Source organism: Ranitomeya imitator, chromosome 1, assembly GCF_032444005.1.
Source record: "Ranitomeya imitator isolate aRanImi1 chromosome 1, aRanImi1.pri, whole genome shotgun sequence".
In the NCBI taxonomy this organism is placed as follows: Eukaryota; Metazoa; Chordata; class Amphibia; order Anura; family Dendrobatidae; genus Ranitomeya; species Ranitomeya imitator.
The window spans coordinates 370,885,011-370,905,500 of NC_091282.1; the positions used below are offsets into that span (position 1 = coordinate 370,885,011).

The following is a 20,490-nucleotide window of genomic DNA, read 5'->3' on the forward strand; positions in this document are numbered from 1 at the left end:
TCTATGCTCTGTGGGCTATGCCATCCATCTATACTCTGTGGGATATGCCCTCCATCTATGCTCTGTGGGATATGCTATCCATCTATACCCTGTGGGATATGCCCTCCATCTATGCTCTGTGGGATATGCCCTCCGTCTATGCCCTGTGGGATATGCCCTCCATCTATGCCCTGTGTCATATGCCCTCCATCTATGCTCTGTGGGATATGCCCTCCATCTATGCCCTGTGGGATATGCCCTCCAGCTATGCCCTGTGGGATATGCCCTCCATCTATGCTCTGTGGGATATGCCCTCCATCTATGTCCTGTGGGATATGCCCTCCATCTATGTCCTGTGGGATATACCCTCCATCTATGCCCTGTGGGATATGCCCTCATCTATGCTCTGTGGGATATGTCCTCCATCTATGCTCTGTGGGATATGCTCTCCATCTATGCCCTGTGGGATATGCCCTTCATCTATGCTCTGTGGGATATGCCCTTCATCTATGCTCTGTGGGATATGCCCTTCATCTATGCTCTGTGGGATATGCCCTTCATCTATGCTCTGTGGGATACGCCTTCCATCTATGCTCTGTGGGATATTCCCTACATCTATTCCCTGTGAGATATGCCCTCCATCTATGCTTTGTGGGACATGCCCTCAATCTGTGCCCTGTGGGATATGTCCTCCATCTATGTTCTGTGGGATATGCCCTCCATCTATGCTCTCTGGGATATACCCTCCATCTATACTCTGTGGGATATGCCCTCATCTATGCTCTGTGAGACATGCCCTCACTCTATGCCCTGTGGGATGCCCTCCATCTATGTCCTGTGGGATATACCCTCCATCTATGCCCTGTGGGATATGCCCTCATCTATGCTCTGTGGGATATGTCCTCCATCTATGCTCTGTGGGATATGCTCTCCATCTATGCCCTGTGGGATATGCCCTTCATCTATGCTCTGTGGGATATGCCCTTCATCTATGCTCTGTGGGATACGCCTTCCATCTATGCTCTGTGGGATATTCCCTAAATCTATTCCCTGTGAGATATGCCCTCCATCTATGCTTTGTGGGACATGCCCTCAATCTGTGCCCTGTGGGATATGTCCTCCATCTATGTTCTGTGGGATATGCCCTCCATCTATGCTCTCTGGGATATACCCTCCATCTATACTCTGTGGGATATGCCCTCATCTATGCTCTGTGAGATATGCCCTCACTCTATACCCTGTGGGATGTCCTCCATCTATGCTCTGTGGGATATGCCCTCCATTTATGCCCTGTGGGATATGCCCTCTATCTATGCCCAGTGGGATATGCCCTCTATCTATGTCCTGTGGGATATGCCCTCCATCTATGCTCTGTGGGATATGCCCTCCATCTATGCTTTGTGGGATATGCCCTCCATTTATGCCCTGTGGGATATGCCCTCTATCTATGCCCTGTGGGATATGCCCTCTATCTATATCCTGTGGGATATACCCTTTTTCTATGTCCTGTGGGATATGCCCTCTATCTATGTCCTGTGGGATATGCCCTCCATCTATGTCCTGTGGGATATGCCCTCCATCTATGCCCTGTGGGATATGCCCTCATCTATGCTCTGTGGGATATGCCCTCCATCTATGCTCTGTGGGATATGCCTTCCATCTATGCTCTGTGGGATATGCCCACCATCTATACTCTGTGGGATATGCCCTCCATCTATGCTCTGTGGGATATGCCCTCCATATATGCTCTGTGGGATATGCCCTTCATCTATGCTCTGTGGGATATGCCCTCCATCTATGCCCTGTGGGATATGCCCTTCATCTATGCCCTGTGTGATATGTCCTCCATTTATGCTCTGTGGGATATGCCCTTCATCTATGCTCTGTGGGATATGCCCGACATCTATGCTCTGTGGGATATTCCCTACATCTATTCCCTGTGAGATATGCCCTCCATCTATGCTTTGTGGGACATGCCCTCAATCTGTGCCCTGTGGGATATGTCCTCCATCTATGCCCTGTGGGATATGCCCTCCATCTATACTCTCTGGGATATACCCTCCATCTATGCTCTGTGGGATATGCCCTTCATCTATGCCCTGTGGGATATGCCTTCCATCTTTGCTCTGTGGAATTTGCCTTCCATCTATGCCCTGTGGGATATGTCCTCCATCTATGCTCTGTGGGATATGCCCTTCATCTATGCCCTGTGTGATATGTCCTCCATTTATGCTCTGTGGGATATGCCCTCCATCTATGCTCTGTGGGATATGCCCGACATCTATGCTCTGTGGGATATGCCCTCCATCTATGCTCTGTGGGATATGCCCTCCATCTATGCTCTGTGGGATATGCCTTCCATCTATGCTCTGTGGGATATGCCCACCATCTATACTCTGTGGGATATGCCCTCCATCTATGCTCTGTGGGACATGCCCTCCATATATGCTCTGTGGGATATGCCCTTCATCTATGCTCTGTGGGATATGCCCTCTATATATGCCCTGTGGGATATGCCCTTCATCTATGCCCTGTGTGATATGTCCTCCATTTATGCTCTGTGGGATATGCCCTTCATCTATGCTCTGTGGGATATGCCCGAGATCTATGCTCTGTGGGATATTCCCTACATCTATTCCCTGTGAGATATGCCCTCCATCTATGCTTTGTGGGACATGCCCTCAATCTGTGCCCTGTGGGATATGTCCTCCATCTATGCCCTGTGGGATATGCCCTCCATCTAAACTCTCTGGGATATACCCTCCATCTATACTCTGTGGGATATGCCCTTCATCTATGCCCTGTGGGATATGCCCTCATCTATGCTCTGTGAGACATGCCCTCATACTATGCCCTGTGGGATATGTCCTCCATCTATGCCCTATGGGATATGTCCTCCATCTATGCTCTGTGGGATATGCCTTCCATCTTTGCTCTGTGGAATTTGCCTTCCATCTATGCCCTGTGGGATATGTCCTCCATCTATGCCCTATGGGATATGTCCTCCATCTATGCTCTGTGGGATATGCCTTCCATCTTTGCTCTGTGGGATATGCTCTCCATCTATGCTCTGTGGGATATGCCCTCCATCTATGCTCTGTGGGATATGCCCTCATCTATGCTCTGTGAGACATGCCCTCACTCTATGCCCTGTGGGATGTCCTCCATCTATGCTCTGTGGGATATGCCCTCCATTTATGCCCTGTGGGATATGCCCTCTATCTATGCCCAGTGGGATATGCCCTCTATCTATGTCCTGTGGGATATGCCCTCCATCTATGCTCTGTGGGATATGCCCTCCATCTATGCTTTGTGGGATATGCCCTCCATTTATGCCCTGTGGGATATGCCCTCTATCTATGCCCTGTTGGATATGCCCTCTATCTATATCCTGTGGGATATACCCTTTTTCTATGTCCTGTGGGATATGCCCTCTATCTATGTCCTGTGGGATATGCCCTCCATCTATGTCCTGTGGGATATGCCCTCCATCTATGCCCTGTGGGATATGCCTTCATCTATGCTCTGTGGGATATGCCCTCCATCTATGCTCTGTGGGATATGCCTTCCATCTATGCTCTGTGGGATATGCCCACCATCTATACTCTGTGGGATATGCCCTCCATCTATGCTCTGTGGGATATGCCCTCCATATATGCTCTGTGGGATATGCCCTTCATCTATGCTCTGTGGGATATGCCCTCCATCTATGCCCTGTGGGATATGCCCTTCATCTATGACCTGTGTGATATGTCCTCCATTTATGCTCTGTGGGATATGCCCTTCATCTATGCTCTGTGGGATATGCCCGACATCTATGCTCTGTGGGATATTCCCTACATCTATTCCCTGTGAGATATGCCCTCCATCTATGCTTTGTGGGACATGCCCTCAATCTGTGCCCTGTGGGATATGTCCTCCATCTATGCCCTGTGGGATATGCCCTCCATCTATACTCTCTGGGATATACCCTCCATCTATGCTCTGTGGGATATGCCCTTCATCTATGCCCTGTGGGATATGCCCTCATCTATGCTCTGTGAGACATGCCCTCATACTATGCCCTGTGGGATATGTCCTCCATCTATGCCCTATGGGATATGTCCTCCATCTATGCTCTGTGGGATATGCCTTCCATCTTTGCTCTGTGGAATTTGCCTTCCATCTATGCCCTGTGGGATATGCCCTCCATCTATGCTCTGTGGGATATGCCCGACATCTATGCCCTGTGTGATATGTCCTCCATTTATGCTCTGTGGGATATGCCCTCCATCTATGCTCTGTGGGATATGCCCGACATCTATGCTCTGTGGGATATGCCCTCCATCTATGCTCTGTGGGATATGCCCTCCATCTATGCTCTGTGGGATATGCCTTCCATCTATGCTCTGTGGGATATGCCCACCATCTATACTCTGTGGGATATGCCCTCCATCTATGCTCTGTGGGATATGCCCTCCATATGTGCTCTGTGGGATATGCCCTTCATCTATGCTCTGTGGGATATGCCCTCTATCTATGCCCTGTGGGATATGCCCTTCATCTATGACCTGTGTGATATGTCCTCCATTTATGCTCTGTGGGATATGCCCTTCATCTATGCTCTGTGGGATATGCCCGACATCTATGCTCTGTGGGATATTCCCTACATCTATTCCCTGTGAGATATGCCCTCCATCTATGCTTTGTGGGACATGCCCTCAATCTGTGCCCTGTGGGATATGTCCTCCATCTATGCCCTGTGGGATATGCCCTCCATCTATACTCTCTGGGATATACCCTCCATCTATGCTCTGTGGGATATGCCCTTCATCTATGCCCTGTGGGATATGCCCTCATCTATGCTCTGTGAGACATGCCCTCATACTATGCCCTGTGGGATATGTCCTCCATCTATGCCCTATGGGATATGTCCTCCATCTATGCTCTGTGGGATATGCCTTCCATCTTTGCTCTGTGGAATTTGCCTTCCATCTATGCCCTGTGGGATATGCCCTCCATCTATGCTCTGTGGGATATGCCCGACATCTATGCCCTGTGTGATATGTCCTCCATTTATGCTCTGTGGGATATGCCCTCCATTTATGCTCTGTGGGATATGCCCGACATCTATGCTCTGTGGGATATGCCCTCCATCTATGCTCTGTGGGATATGCCCTCCATCCATGCTCTGTGGGATATGCCTTCCATCTATGCTCTGTGGGATATGCCCACCATCTATACTCTGTGGGATATGCCCTCCATCTATGCTCTGTGGGATATGCCCTCCATATGTGCTCTGTGGGATATGCCCTTCATCTATGCTCTGTGGGATATGCCCTCTATCTATGCCCTGTGGGATATGCCCTTCATCTATGCCGTGTGTGATATGTCCTCCATTTATGCTCTGTGGGATATGCCCTTCATCTATGCTCTGTGGGATATGCCCGACATCTATGCTCTGTGGGATATTCCCTACATCTATTCCCTGTGAGATATGCCCTCCATCTATGCTTTGTGGGACATGCCCTCAATCTGTGCCCTGTGGGATATGTCCTCCATCTATGCCCTGTGGGATATGCCCTCCATCTATACTCTCTGGGATATACCCTCCATCTATGCTCTGTGGGATATGCCCTTCATCTATGCCCTGTGGGATATGCCCTCATCTATGCTCTGTGAGACATGCCCTCATACTATGCCCTGTGGGATATGTCCTCCATCTATGCCCTATGGGATATGTCCTCCATCTATGCTCTGTGGGATATGCCTTCCATCTTTGCTCTGTGGGATATGCCCTCCATCTATGCTCTGTGGGATATGCCCTTCATCTATGCCCTGTGTGATATGTCCTCCATTTATGCTCTGTGGGATATGCCTTCCATCTATGCTCTGTGGGATATGCCCTCCATCTATGCTCTGTGGGATATGCCCTCCATCTATGCTCTGTGGGATATGACCTCCATCTATACTCTGTGGGCTATGTGAATATATGAATCTTTAGCAGAAAGAGTGCAGGCACTTGCTGGACAAACCAGTGCATGGATACCCACTGTCTCTAGCCTTAAAGGAAATCTTTCACCAGACATGGAGAACGTGTTTCCAGTGCTGTCTCACTTACTGAGCTCCTTGCTGTAGGTTTTGATATCAGTTTTATTTGCTAGTCTTCTCAATAATGAGCTCTCTATGACTCTGCACCATCGCAGGTCGGCTTTATGCCTACACTGTGCATATACAGAAATCTGACAATGAATGATAAAGGGAACAGATAGCCAGGCCTCATGAATATCAAGGACTATATAGCAGAAACTCATCACTGAGAGGACTAGCAGAGCTGCAGAAGATAAAACAGTGATTTTATCAAATCTACAGCAAGAAACCCAGCAAGTGACACATTGCTAGAAATAGTCTCTGTCCCTAATTTATGCCTCTCTCAGACATAGCAGCAAAGTCTGGGAAAGATATGTCAAAATCCCTTTCCACCCTCAATCACACCAATACTGCATTTAAAAATGCTGCAAAAATTGTGTGCTAATACGTGTATGTCTGACCACAAACGAACCACATTCTAGAAAAAAAAGAAAACTACTGGCTCTATGGAAAACAAATAAGAAAAAATGAAATGAATGGGGATACAGACTGGGTCTGATATAAGCCACATAACAATATAGAATAGAAAAATGATTTACTAATACTTATTGATGTTGTAAGTAAAATAATCGAATTAGACCCATCACATAAAAAGGATTTGGGAATCTAAAGCACATGGACATAATATGGCTCAATATACACCCTGAGTTGAATAGAAAACTACCTTTAAAAATCAGTGAACTCACGTAGTGCCTTAGTTTTTCTCCCTCATTACATATTGTCTTGCTCTGTGTATGAAGCCTTGAAGGCAGGGCTGCCACTAGAAATTTCGGGGCCCCATACTGGCAAAATTTTCGGGGCCCCCTTGAGATTCCGCCCAGGCTCCACCCCAGCCCCGCCTCCAGGCTCCACCCCTCGAACTGTCCACAGTCCCACCGCTCTCTCTTGGAAAAACTCCACTTCTCACCAATCACACATTAACAGTTCCCATCACCAGATCACATACATAGCAGGCAGCTTTTGTTTTGGCCAAAAGATTTTTTAAGCCGCCACCATAACACGGTAGACACTTTTGGCCAGGCCTTACTCTACTGTAACCTATTAAATATTTGTTAAAATATGCAATACAATTTAGGTATATTTTTATTTATTTTTCAATTTTTAAAATGCCCAATAATATCACATAGAAGGAACAAATACCACAGCACCATGACCAGACATCATATCACCACAGTGACCTATAATACTATCTACAAGGCACAAATACCGCCACACCATGACCAGATGACATATTACCACCACAGTGATCGAATAATATCACATACAAGGAACAAATACCAAAACACCATGACCAGACCACATATTACCACCACAGTGATCGAATAATATCACATACAAGGAACAAATACCACTGCACCATGTCAAGACCGCATATTACCACCACATAGTGACTGAATACTACAATTCTGATAAGTAATTTAAAAAAAAGCACCATACTATCACCATAAGTGCCATTATACACAGGAGATCTGTACTTAGTATGCAGTGTCTGTGTACAGATAATATAGTGATCACTAGTGAAATTATACACAGGAGCTCTGTATACAGTGTATAGTGTCAGTGTATAGGTAACACACTGACTCACCAGTGACGTCTCTAGGTGAAGTCCTTCATCTTTCATCCAGCACAGACCGCCATCAATTCATCCAGCCAGGACTTCTCTCTGCAGGAAATAACACAGTTATCTCGAGCTCCGCTTGCAGAACACATTACTTAATTTTTCACAACTTCTACATTACACCACATGAAGAAGGCGACATAGTATCACTCTATACAGTAACAGGACCGCCCCCCATTTAAAACAGTATACTCAAAAAATAAAATAAATACATCACTGCAGTAATAATATCCCTAAATTAGCCCCTATGGAATTAATAATATCCCCCAGCCTGGCCCCGTGTGTCTCATTCCTGGCGTCAGCCAGATGTTCTCCCATCCTGCCCTCATGAGTATCCATTCTGCCCCATATGATCTCCCCATCCTGCCCCATATGATCGCCCCATGTGATCTCTCCATCCTGCCCCATCTGTCTCCATCATATCCATCCTGCCCCATGATCCTGCACGATCTGTCTCCAATTCTGCCCCCAGTGTCTCCAATCATGCCCCATGTCTCCATTCTGCCCCCTATGTCTCCAACCATGCCCCCATGTCTGCAATCCTGACACTTGTCTCCAATCATGCCCCCTGTGTCTCCATTCTGCCCCATCTGTCTCCAATCCTGCCCCATCTGTCTCCAGTCATGCCCCCATGTCTTTCATCCTGCCCCGTGTCTCCAATCATGCCCCGTATCTCCATTCTGCCCCATGTCTCGCATTCTGCCCCAATGTCCAGCATTCTGCCCCTGGGTCTCACAGTCTGCCCCTGTGTCCAGCATTCTGCCCCTGTCACTGTGTCCAGCATTCTGCCCCACTGTCTCCAGCATTCTGCCCCACTGTCTCCAACATTCTGCCCCACTGTGTGTCCAGCATTCTGCCCCACTGTGTGTCCAGCATTCTGCCCCACTGTGTGTCCAGCATTCTGCCCCACTGTGTCTCGCATTCTGCCCCAATGTCCAGCATTCTGCCCCTGTCACTGTGTCCAGCATTCTGCCCCACTGTGTCCAGCATTTCTGCCCCACTGTGTGTCCAGCATTCTGCCCCACTGTGTGTCCAGCATTCTGCCCCACTGTGTGTCCAGCATTCTGCCCCACTGTGTGTCCAGCATTCTGCCCCACTGTGTGTCCAGCATTCTGCCCCACTGTGTGTCCAGCATTCTGCCCCACTGTGTGTCCAGCATTCTGCCCCACTGTGTGTCCAGCATTCTGCCCCACTGTGTCCAGCATTCTGCCCCACTGTGTCCAGCATTTCTGCCCCTGTGTGTCCACCATTCTGTCCCACTGTGTCCAGCATTTCTGCCCCTGTGTGTCCACCATTCTGCCCCACTGTGTCCAGCATTTCTGCCCCACTGTGTCCAGCATTTCTGCCCCTGTGTGTCCAGCATTCTGCCCCACTGTGTCCAGCATTTCTGCCCCACTGTGTCCAGCATTTCTGCCCCTGTGTGTCCAGCATTCTGCCCCACTGTGTCCAGCATTCTGCCCCACTGTGTCCAGCATTTCTGCCCCTGTGTGTCTACCATTCTGTCCCACTGTGTCCAGCATTTCTGCCCCACTGTGTCCAGCATTCTGCCCCACTGTGTCCAGCATTTCTGCCCCACTGTGTCCAGCATTTCTGCCCCTGTGTGTCTACCATTCTGTCCCACTGTGTCCAGCATTTCTGCCCCTGTGTGTCCACCATTCTGCCCCACTGTGTCCAGCATTTCTGCCCCCACTGTGTCCAGCATTTCTGCCCCTGTGTGTCCAGCATTCTGCCCCACTGTGTCCAGCATTTCTGCCCCACTGTGTCCAGCATTTCTGCCCCTGTGTGTCCAGCATTCTGCCCCACTGTGTCCAGCATTTCTGCCCCTGTGTGTCCAGCATTCTGCCCCACTGTGTCCAGCATTCTGCCCCACTGTGTCCAGCATTTCTGCCCCTGTGTGTCTACCATTCTGTCCCACTGTGTCCAGCATTTCTTCCCCTGTGTGTCCACCATTCTGCCCCACTGTGTCCAGCATTCTGCCCCACTGTGTCCAGCATTCTGCCCCACTGTGTCCAGCATTTCTGCCCCTGTGTGTCTACCATTCTGTCCCACTGTGTCCAGCATTCTGCCCCACTGTGTCCAGCATTTCTGCCCCTGTGTGTCTACCATTCTGCCCCACTGTGTCCAGCATTCTGCCCCACTGTGTCCAGCATTTCTGCCCCTGTGTGTCTACCATTCTGCCACACTGTGTCCAGCATTTCTGCCCCTGTGTGTCCAGCATTCTGTCCCACTGTGTCCAGCATTTCTGCCCCTGTGTGTCCACCATTCTGCCCCACTGTGTCCAGCATTCTGCCCCCACTGTGTCCAGCATTTCTGCCCCACTGTGTCCAGCATTTCTGCCCCTGTGTGTCCAGCATTCTGCCCCACTGTGTCCAGCATTCTGCCCCACTGTGTCCAGCATTTCTGCCCCTGTGTGTCTACCATTCTGTCCCACTGTGTCCAGCATTTCTGCCCCTGTGTGTCCACCATTCTGCCCCACTGTGTCCAGCATTTCTGCCCCACTGTGTCCAGCATTTCTGCCCCTGTGTGTCCATCATCCTGCCCCCCGGGCCCCCCTGGATCGCAGCTCTCAAAGAAAAAAAAAAAACACGACTTCTTACCTGGCCATGCTCCTGCGCCAGGCGAAGATCCCCCCAGGCTCCACACAGACGCACTCGCCGGGCCCGGCGGCTGACAATGACGTCAGACGCCGGCGATGCCGGCGAGTGCGCACTGCGGCCCTATTCAGCTGCCAGCCTCAGACTGGCTGGCGGCTGTTAACTATTGACGTGCGGGCGCGGGCCCGCACGTCAGTAGTGTGCCGCTGCCGCAGCGCCTGCAGGGGGGGCCCGGTGACCAGATGAGACGGGGCCCGATGCGGGCCCCCTCTGCTCACCGGGCCCCATACGCCAGTCACGGCTGTCATGCCCTGATGGCGGCCCTGCTTGAAGGGATATTCACATATCCAAGACTCTATCCCAATGTGTTATAAGTGTAATAATAATAATATTAGCGAATACCTCCAGTTAAAAATCTAGTATAGTTCTCCAAATAACAGATGTCGATTACCTCATGTGCAGGCCATTACAGTAGCTTAGGTACAGGTGCTTCTCACAAAATTAGAATGTCATCAAAATATTAATTTATTTCAGTTCTTCAATACAAAAAGTGAAACTTATATATTATATAGAGTCATTACACACATAGTGATCTATTTCAAGTGTTTATGTCTTTTAATGTTGATGATTATGGCTTACAGCCTATGAAAACCCCAAATTCATTATTTCGGTAAATTAGAATACTTTATAACACCAGCTTGAAAAAATGATTTTAAAATCTGAAATGTTGGCCTACTGAAATGTATGTTCAGTAAATGCCCTCAATACTTGGTCGGGGCTCCTTTTGCATCAATTACTGCATCAATGCGGCATGGCATGGATGCTATCAGCCTATGGCACTGCTGAGGTGTTATGGAAGCCCAGGTTGCTTTGATAGCAGCCTTCAGCTCGCCTGCATTGTTGGGTCTGGTGTCTCTCATCTTCCTCTTGACAATATTCCATAGATTCTCTATGGGGTTAAGATCAGACGAGTTTTCTAGCCAATCAAGCACAGTGATACTGTTTTTAAACCAGGTATTGGTACTTTTGGCAGTGTGGACAGGTGCCAAGTCCTGCTGGAGAATTACATTTCCATCTCCAAAAGGCTTGTTGCCAAAGGGAAGCATGAAGTGTTCTAAAATTTCCTGGTAGACGGCTGCGCTGACTTTGCTCTTGATTAAACACAGTGGACCTACACCAGCAGATGACATGGCTCCCCAAACCATCACTGATTGTGGAAACTTCACACTAGAGCTCTCCAATCTTCCTCCAGACTCTGGGTCATGTAACAGCTGATGATGTACTTGACTGTCTTTGAATAGAGCTAGTAGAGGGCGCATACTTGACAGCTGCTCCATCTAAACTTTTCATAACTTAAACACCATTCTATTGTTTTTTGGAACCCAGAAATGTATCATTAATCCTGCAGATAAATGTCCATATTAAGAAAAATTATTTTTTTAAGATTAAACCGTCAGCCGTCATTGAATGATTGGTGGAAGTCTGACTTTTGGACCACTGACCAAAAGATTGCAGATAAAAAGGATACAACATTTTGATGATCTATGAAGATCACAATCCATCAAATAATAGTTCATTACATCTATTCAAATATTCGAATCTAGTGACCTATCTCGCACTGGCCCACGGGGTAACAGGTGAAGCCCCTCTGGGTCCTGTGTAGAGCTGGATTCCTATCCTTTTACATGAGCTCTACTTTCCAAAATACTGCTGATTCACTTATGTACAAAGGTAGCATATCATCATTCTTTCACTTTACAAACTACTCAGTTTAATACTACTATTATATAGAAGCAGGGGCAAATTAGTGAATAAGGGTAATGTACCACAGTCCGATACTGCTTGTACTCGTGTGTACGGTCTCAACCCTTGGTACATTTTAGTCAATTATCAAAATAGTAACATTAATCTAGTATTGGGAATAAAACAATTTACACGTTATTTCAGTCACACAAATATTTATCTTCAGTCCCTTCCATTTTTGCTATGTCATCGGTCTTTTAAAAGAGTTTTGAACAGACTGTCCTAATTCGACAATAAGAGCAATAGATTACATGAATGTGAAAGGAGGACATAGGAAATAAAGAGTAAAGCTGGATTTACCATGGCCGATTATCACGAGCGTTCTTAGGAATGCTAAGTTCCCAATAATCGGGCAGTGTAAACCATACAACGAATGAGGTAAGACCTCAAAGGGGTATTCCCATCAATAAGTTCCTATCCCAATATGTAGTAGGTGTAATAACAATAATTAGTGATGAGCGAACATGCTCGGATAACATGTTATCGGAGCATGCTCGGGTGTTATCCGAGTATCCTGGGCATGCTTATATATTATCTTTGAGTCCCTGGGGCTGAATGATTTGCAGCTGCTAGACAGCCTGAACACATGGGGATTCCCTAATAAACAGGCAATCCACTCATGTGTTCAGATTGTATAACAGTCGAAAATCATGCTGCTGCGGGGACTCGAACATAATACACGGGCACTACCAGATGCTCGGATAACACCCAAGCGTGTTCAGATAAGATGTTACCCTACTAATACTAGCAATTAGAAATGTAGTATAGTTCTTCTAAATCACAATGTCACTTACCCCATGTGCAAGGCATTGCAGTAGCTTAGGCATGCATGATTATAACTAGTGATGAGCGAGTATACTCGTTGCTCGGGTTTTCCCGAGCATGCTATGGTGTTCTCCGATTATTTGAGAGTGCTCAGAGATTTTGTTTTTGTTGATGCAGCTGCATGATTTGCGGCTGCTAGACAGCTTGAATACATGTGGAGATTCCCTAGCAACCAAGCAACCCTCACATGTACTCAGGCTGGCTAGCAGCCGTAAATCATGCAGCTGCATCAACAAAAACTAATTCTCCGAGCTGTCAAAAATACTCGGAGACCACCCGAGCAACGAGTATACTCGCTCATCACTGATTATAACCACTTATATAGTGACAGTTAGTTAGTTGTTAGTGGTCGTAACCAAGGAAACCTAAGCTACTGCAATGCCCTACACATGGAGAAAGTAATATTATGAATCAGAAGAACTATATTACATTTCTAATTAAAGGTATTTGCTAACATTATTATCAAATCTAATACATATTGGGACAGGATCTTGGAGATGGGAATACCCCTTCAATTTTCAATTATTGTTAAGCAGGCTAAAACAATCATTGTTCTCGGCGGCACATTACGAAATGTGCTGCCAAGAACAATAGCAGAACCGTCTACTACCAATACGTCATGACAAAGAATTAGCTGATCGGTTGTCGTTTAACACTGCAAGTGGGTTTTGTTTAAACGCCTTTAGTCCATACACTGAGAACATATCATAGCTAAGCTTAATAATTAACGATTGCATTTATTTTCTTCCTCCACAGAGTACGTAGTCTGGGACTGTAGCAGTGAGGATGATGATGACAGTCTCTGGTCTACAGCAGTCACATTTATCGCCTTATTTCTAATTAGCTTCTTCTATAGTGCAACTATTACAATTGTTAAGGTAAGGGAATTGCAGATTCTAGCTGGAAATTGGGATTAGAAAGTACTTGGGCTCCTGCTCATTGATCAGATCAGATTGATCAGAGTGTGATTTGCATAATCAACCTGATTCTCTTGGATGAGAAAGCACACTACAGATTGCACTTACCCCCTAACTATAGTGGTAAAAGTAGGAGGAATTTTGTAGAACCTCTAAATACAAATTTAAAATTGAGCTACAATTCTAATTGTAAATCAAGATGGTGGACTGGTCACTGTAGGTAGTATTATTCAATGTGACATTGCATTAGGACCTTCTTCTTGTGTATTAGTTACTAGTACTTGTGTTGGATTTTATATTCTGTATCATAGCCACAGCTATACAGTAATTCATATTTGAATTTATTTCTGGTATTACTTTTTATGTTTTGTATAAAGTTCACCTTAATTTTCCATGTGCCTACAGAACAAATATTCACATGCTAAATATAAGGTCCCTGATGGTAAATCATTTCTTTTCACAGGTTAAATGGTTCATATCCAGAATTCTCCAGCTTGATAAACATGATGAGCAATTTGTAACAGTCCTAGATTCTATGTCACAATGAAAACCTGACTGATCGGCAAAAACCTCCCCAAAAACTTAGTTACAGAGACTTAATGCCAGTAATAGCATGATTCCCTAACCTGCATGCAGTACCTTGGATGATACCCGGAAAAGTAACCCAACATGTTACCCTTAGTGCGTTTTTTTGCTAAAGACAAGAAACATATCTTACAATGAAACGATGGCGAGACAACCACTCAAAGTTACAGTGAAAAACAATGTATAGGAGTAGTTTTCCTAAAGAACATAATGAGCATATCAATGGGTGGTCTTCTTAAAATGTGACCTTTTGGAGTCGATTCATTAGTATTTTTTGCCAAAAGTATTGTTTGCTACCATGTGTTGGATGTATGACCATCAAAAATATATGTAAATAAATACTTATCCTCATAAATATTAATATACATATACATATAATCAATATTAAAACAAGATTACGCTCCAGAAATGATACAGTACCTTGTTAACCAGTAGATAGAAAAATATTTAGATTTGAGAGGACTCTCAAGTCTAAATATTTTTCTCCAGAAATAATCACTTATCACATTTGAGGCCTACTTTGGTGTTATTTACTAATTACAGCGGCTCCGGGGGTAACCCAGGTTTGTAAACTACACGCCTCAAGGCATTTATATACAGGTGCAGTTACTTTTGGAATTCACAGGAAGTTTTTAAAAAAATGTAACTGCCATCCTCACTTAGAGGACTTGGTTTTGGAAGCAACAAAGACATTGAATTCCTCAGCTGAAACCACTCAATAATGTTTTTGTGTCATTCTATAAGGAACTGGTATGGTGTAAAAATGTATATAAAAATAAATGGTGTACAAGTTATGTGGTAAAGTTACCAAGTGCTAATGGGTGTAAGTACAGATAAGTAAGAGGAGAAAGACTCTAAGGAAAATATAGAAAGCAGGAACAGGGAAAAGTTAGATTAGTGCAGGGAGGTGATAGGCCTGTCTAAAGAAATGTGTTTTTAAAGCAAGCTTAAAAATGTGGGGGCTAAGACTTAGTCTTATCGCATTGGGTAGTGCATTCCAGAAAACTGGGGCAGCACGAGAGAAGTCTTGGAGACTGAAGTTGAAGGTTTGGATGGTAATCTTACATCCGTTGCGGAGCGAACAGCACAGGTAGGATGATAAAAAAAGATGAGAGTGGAAGTATAGGGTGTTGCATATCTGTGGAGAGATTTGTGGGTGAGCGAGATACGTTTGAATTGTAGCAAATGGGTAACCAGTGCAATGATATGGAAAATAGATAGGTAGTACAGTTTAACAAGAAGCATGTCTATCAGAATATCTGGCATAGCTTAACTGTCTCCTGTCCTGTCGAACTACCATGTTAATCTGCAATGCACTTCAACTATATTGCATTTATAAAGTTATTGCACACGTTCCCTCAGCATACGAGCTCTCGCTAAGCTAGGTCTGAATAAATGGTATCTGCTAAGAGCTAGGCCCAATGTACCTTGTTAAATAATTAATCAACTAACTAGAAACCAGAGAGAAACAAAGAGAAACAAACACCCTTGCCGGCAGAAAAAAAAAAAAAACATGAAGCGAATGAGAAAACTTTGAACATTTACAAACAGACACAAGAACAATTAGTATATACCAAAGATGAAATTTTGAAATATCAACAAGAGATGTTCATGCTTGACAGCTGTTACACCAGCAGATCAGTGAGTATATACCTGTGTGAAGAGAAGAAAGATGAGTATTAGCTTCATACCATGTTAAGCTACATATACTTTGACGATATCAACATGGGTTTACTAGGGACTGTTCCTGTCAAACTAATCTGATCAATTTCTATGAAGAGGCAAGTTCAGGACTGGACCAAGGGAACCCAGTTGACGTAGTGTATATGGACTTTTCAAAAACTTTTGATACAGTACATAAAATGAGAATAATGGGGATAGGGGAAAATATGTGTAAGTGGGTTAAGAGCTGGCTCAGGGATAGGAAACAAAGGGGGGTTATTAATGGAGCACACTCGGACTGGGAAGCGGTTAGCAGTGGGGTACCACAGGGGTCAGTATTGGGCCCTCTTCTTTTTAACATATTTATTAATGACCTTGTAGGGGGCATACAGAGCAGAATTTCAATATTTGCAGATGACACTAAACTCTGCAGGGTAATCAATACAGAGGAGGACAATTTTATATTAAAGGATGATTTATGTAAACTTGAAGCTTGGGCTGATAAATGGCTAATGAGCTTTAATGGGGATAAATGTAAGGCCATGCACTTGGGTAGAAGTAACAAGATGTATAACTGTGTGCTTAATTCTAATACTCTGGGCGAAACCGTCAATGAGAAAGACCTGGGTGTATGGGTGGATGACAAACTCATATTTAGTGGCCAGTGTCAGGCAGCTGCTACAAAGGCAAATAAAATAATGGGATGCATTAAAAGAGGCATAGATGCTCATGAGGAGAACATAATTTTACCTCTATACAAGTCACTAATTCAACCACACTTAGAATACTGTGTACAGTTCTGGTCCCCGGTGTATAAGAAAGACACAGCTGAACTAGAGCGGGTGCAGAGAAGAGCGACCAAGGTTATTAGAGGACTGGGGGTTCTGCAATACCAAGATAGGTTATTACACTTGGGGCTATATAGTTTGGAAAAACGAAGGCTAAGGGGTGATCTTATTTTAGTGTATAAATATATGAGGGGACAGTGCAAAGACCTTTCTGATGATCTTTTTACTTGTAGATCTGAGACAGGGACAAGGGGGCATCCTCTACGTCTGGAGGAACGAAGGTTTAAGCATAATAACAGACGCGGATTCTTTACTGTAAGAGCAGTATGGAAGACTATGGAACTCTCTGCCGTATGATGTTGTAATGAGTGATTCATTACTTAAATTTAAGAGGGGACTGGATACCTTTCTTGAAAAATATGTTAGTTTACATATACTAGAGTCCTTGATAGGGTGTTGATCCAGGTAACTAGTCTGATTGCCGTATGTGGAGTCGGGAAGGAATTTTTTCCCCAATGTGGAGCTTACTTTTTGCCACATGGTTTTTTTTTGCCTTCCTCTGGATCAACATGTTAGGGTATATTAGGTTAGGCTATGGGCTGAACTAGATGGACTTAAAGTCTTCCTTCAACCTTAATAACTATGTTACTATGATATTGCACTAAGAAAGATATCAGATGTACGTGTTGTATTAGTTTTTTTCACAGATACAGTGGTATGTAGAGTTTTGGGCACCCCTTGTCAAAATTACTGTATTGAGATGCAAGTTGAGATGAAATGATCTCTAAAGGGCCTAAATTTAAGATGACACATTTCCTTTGTATTTTAGCAAAACAAATACTGTATATACTCGTGTATAAGCCGAGATTTTGAGCACAGTTTTTTGTGCTGAAAACGCCCCCTTGGCTTGTACACGAGTCATTGTCCAGAAAGCAGCGGCAGGAGCCGGCTAACAGAAGACATTAAACTCACCCTCCTCGCGCCGTAGCTGCATCTCCATCCCTGCATCTCCGTTGTGCCGGCGGCTCTTCCTGTGCTGAGCGGTCCCATTTTGAACAGCTGACATGCGTCGGCAATAGCGGCGGGTGAAATCACGATTCACCCGTCGTTATTAACTAGTTAAATGATGCAGTCAAATGCTGACAGCGGCATTTAACCGGCGCTTCCGGACGCTTGGCCAGAAATGCGACTATCGCCAACCCCATCATATGATCGGGGGTCAGCGATGCATCAGGACAGTAACCAAAGAGGTCCTTGAGACCTCTATGGTTACTGATGCCGGCCTGCTGTGAGCATCACCCTGTGGTCGGCAAGCCTGCAATTCAGCTACATAGCAGCGATCTGGTGATCGCTGCTATGTAGCTGAGCCGATCCAGTTGTGCCAGCTTCTAGCCTCCCATGGAGGCTATAGAAGCATGGCAAAAGTAAAAAAAAAAGTTTAAAAAAATATGAAAAAAATAAGAAAAATATAAAAGTTTAAATCACCCCCCTTTCTCCCCATTCAAAATAAAACAACTAAAAAAAAATCAAACCTACACATATTTGGTATCGCCGCATTCAGAATCGCCCAATCTATCAATAAAAAAAAGGATTAACCTGATCGCAAAACAGCGTAGTGAGAAAACGTTCGAAACACCAGAATTACGTTTTTTTGGTCGTCGCGACATTGTATTAAAATGCAATAACAGACGATCAATAGAACATATCTACACCAAAAACATATTTTTAAAAACGTCAGCTCGGCACGCAAAAAATAAGCCCTCATCCGACCCCAGATCACAAAAAATGGAGACACTACGGGTATCAGAAAATTGCACTTTTTTTTTTAACAAAGTTTGGAATTTTTTTACAACTTAGATAAAACGTAACCTAGACATGTTTGGTGTCTATGAACTCGTAATGACCTAGAGAATCACAATGGCAGGTCAGTTTTAGCATTTAGTAAACCTAGCAAAAAAGCCAAACAAAAAACCAGTGTGGGATTGCACTTTTTTTGCAATTTCACCGCACTTGGAATTTTTCTCCCGTTTTCTAGTACGCGACATGCTAAAATCAATGATGTCGTTCAAAAATGCAACTTGTCCCGCAAAAAAACAAGCCCTCACATGGTTTTTCGCTCCCCTCTGGGAAGGAGGGGAGCGAAAAACGAGAACACAAAAACAGAAAAGGGCAAGGTCTTGAAGGGGTTAAGGTAATGAACATGCACGCGTCTCCACTTCCATAGGCATGGAGCGCATATTCATTCCCTTACTGAGAAGTACCACGTGACAGCTCAGGACAAGAGAACTTGCAGCGCCAGGACAATGGAGATGCAGCAACGGCGTGAGGAGGGTGAGTAGGACGGGGGGTGTGAGCCATGCATACAACGATGAGATGGGGGTGACCCACACATACCAGGACAGGATCGGCAGGAGCCACACAGCAGGACAGGACGGGGGAGCCACACATACCAGGATAGGATGGGGAGCCACGACTGAGTTCACCATCACCACCTCCTCAGGCAAGGAATTCAAGATTTTCACTGCCCTAACAGTAAAGAATCCTCTTCTATGTTGGTGGAAAAAGCGTCTCTCCTCCAGATGCAGAGAATGCCCCCTTGTGCCCGTCACCTTCCTTGATATAAACAGATCCTCAGAGAGATATTTGTATTGTTCCCTTATATACTTATACATGGTTATTAGATCGCCCCTCAGTCGTCTTTTTTCTAGACTAGATAATCCTAATTTTGTTAAACTCTCTGGGTATTATAGGTCCCCCATCTTCCAGTTCTGTGAGATTCCTGGATCGTCTTGCATGCACTGCCATTTTGAGCTCTAGTAAAAGATTTTCAATTATGTTTATATCAGGGGACTGTGAGGACCATTGTAAAACCTTCAGCTTGCGCCTTCTGAGGTACTCTATTGTGGATTATCCATTTGTAGAAGCCATCCTCTTTTCAACTTCAGCTTTTTTACAGATAATGTTAAGTTTTCATCAAGAATTTGTTGAAATTTCATTTAATCCATTCTTGCCTCTACTCGTGAAATGTTTCCCGTGCCATTGGCAGCAACACAACCCCAAAGCATGATTGATCCACCTGTTGTGAATTCTGTTTTCGGGCTCCCTCCTGTGGTCATGAATGGTACTTCGGCTGGTTCTGTTCATGGACTTTCTCTGATGCCTGTGGGTGTTTCTGAGTTTCCTTCTACAGGTGACGAGGCTAATTCGTTAGTGGGCTGCTCTATTTAACTCCACTTGGATCCTTGTCCGATGCCAGCTGTCAATGTTGTAGCATTGGTCTAGTTCGCTCCTGGATCTTCCTGGTTACCTGTTTCCTCCAGCAGAAGCTAAGTTTTGCTTTGCTTTTTTCTTGTTTGCTATTTTTTCTGTCCAGCATGCTTATGTGAATTTTGCCTTGCTTGCTGGAAGCTCTGGGACGCAGAGGGGCGCCTCGGCTCCGTTAGTCGGTGTGGAAGGTATTTTTCCCTGCACTCTCTGTGTGGCTTTTGTAGGGTTTTTTGCTGACTGCAAAGTGACCTTTCCTATCTTCTGTCTGTTTAGTAAGTCGGGCCTCTCTTTGCTAAATCTATTTCATCTCTGTGTTTGTGATT

At 45.2% G+C, this 20,490-nt stretch overlaps 1 gene segment (V, D, J or C); it reads left to right on the plus strand.

Moving 5' to 3' along the window:
* LOC138672974 (immunoglobulin gamma-1 heavy chain-like) overlaps nucleotides 1–14,753 on the plus strand; it is a 606,081-nt gene extending 591,328 nt beyond the window's left edge. The window contains 2 exon segments of the C gene segment in view: nucleotides 13,705–13,826; nucleotides 14,329–14,753. Coding sequence covers nucleotides 13,705–13,826; nucleotides 14,329–14,412 — 206 coding nt within the window.
* Nucleotides 14,754–20,490: the final 5,737 nt, after the last annotated feature.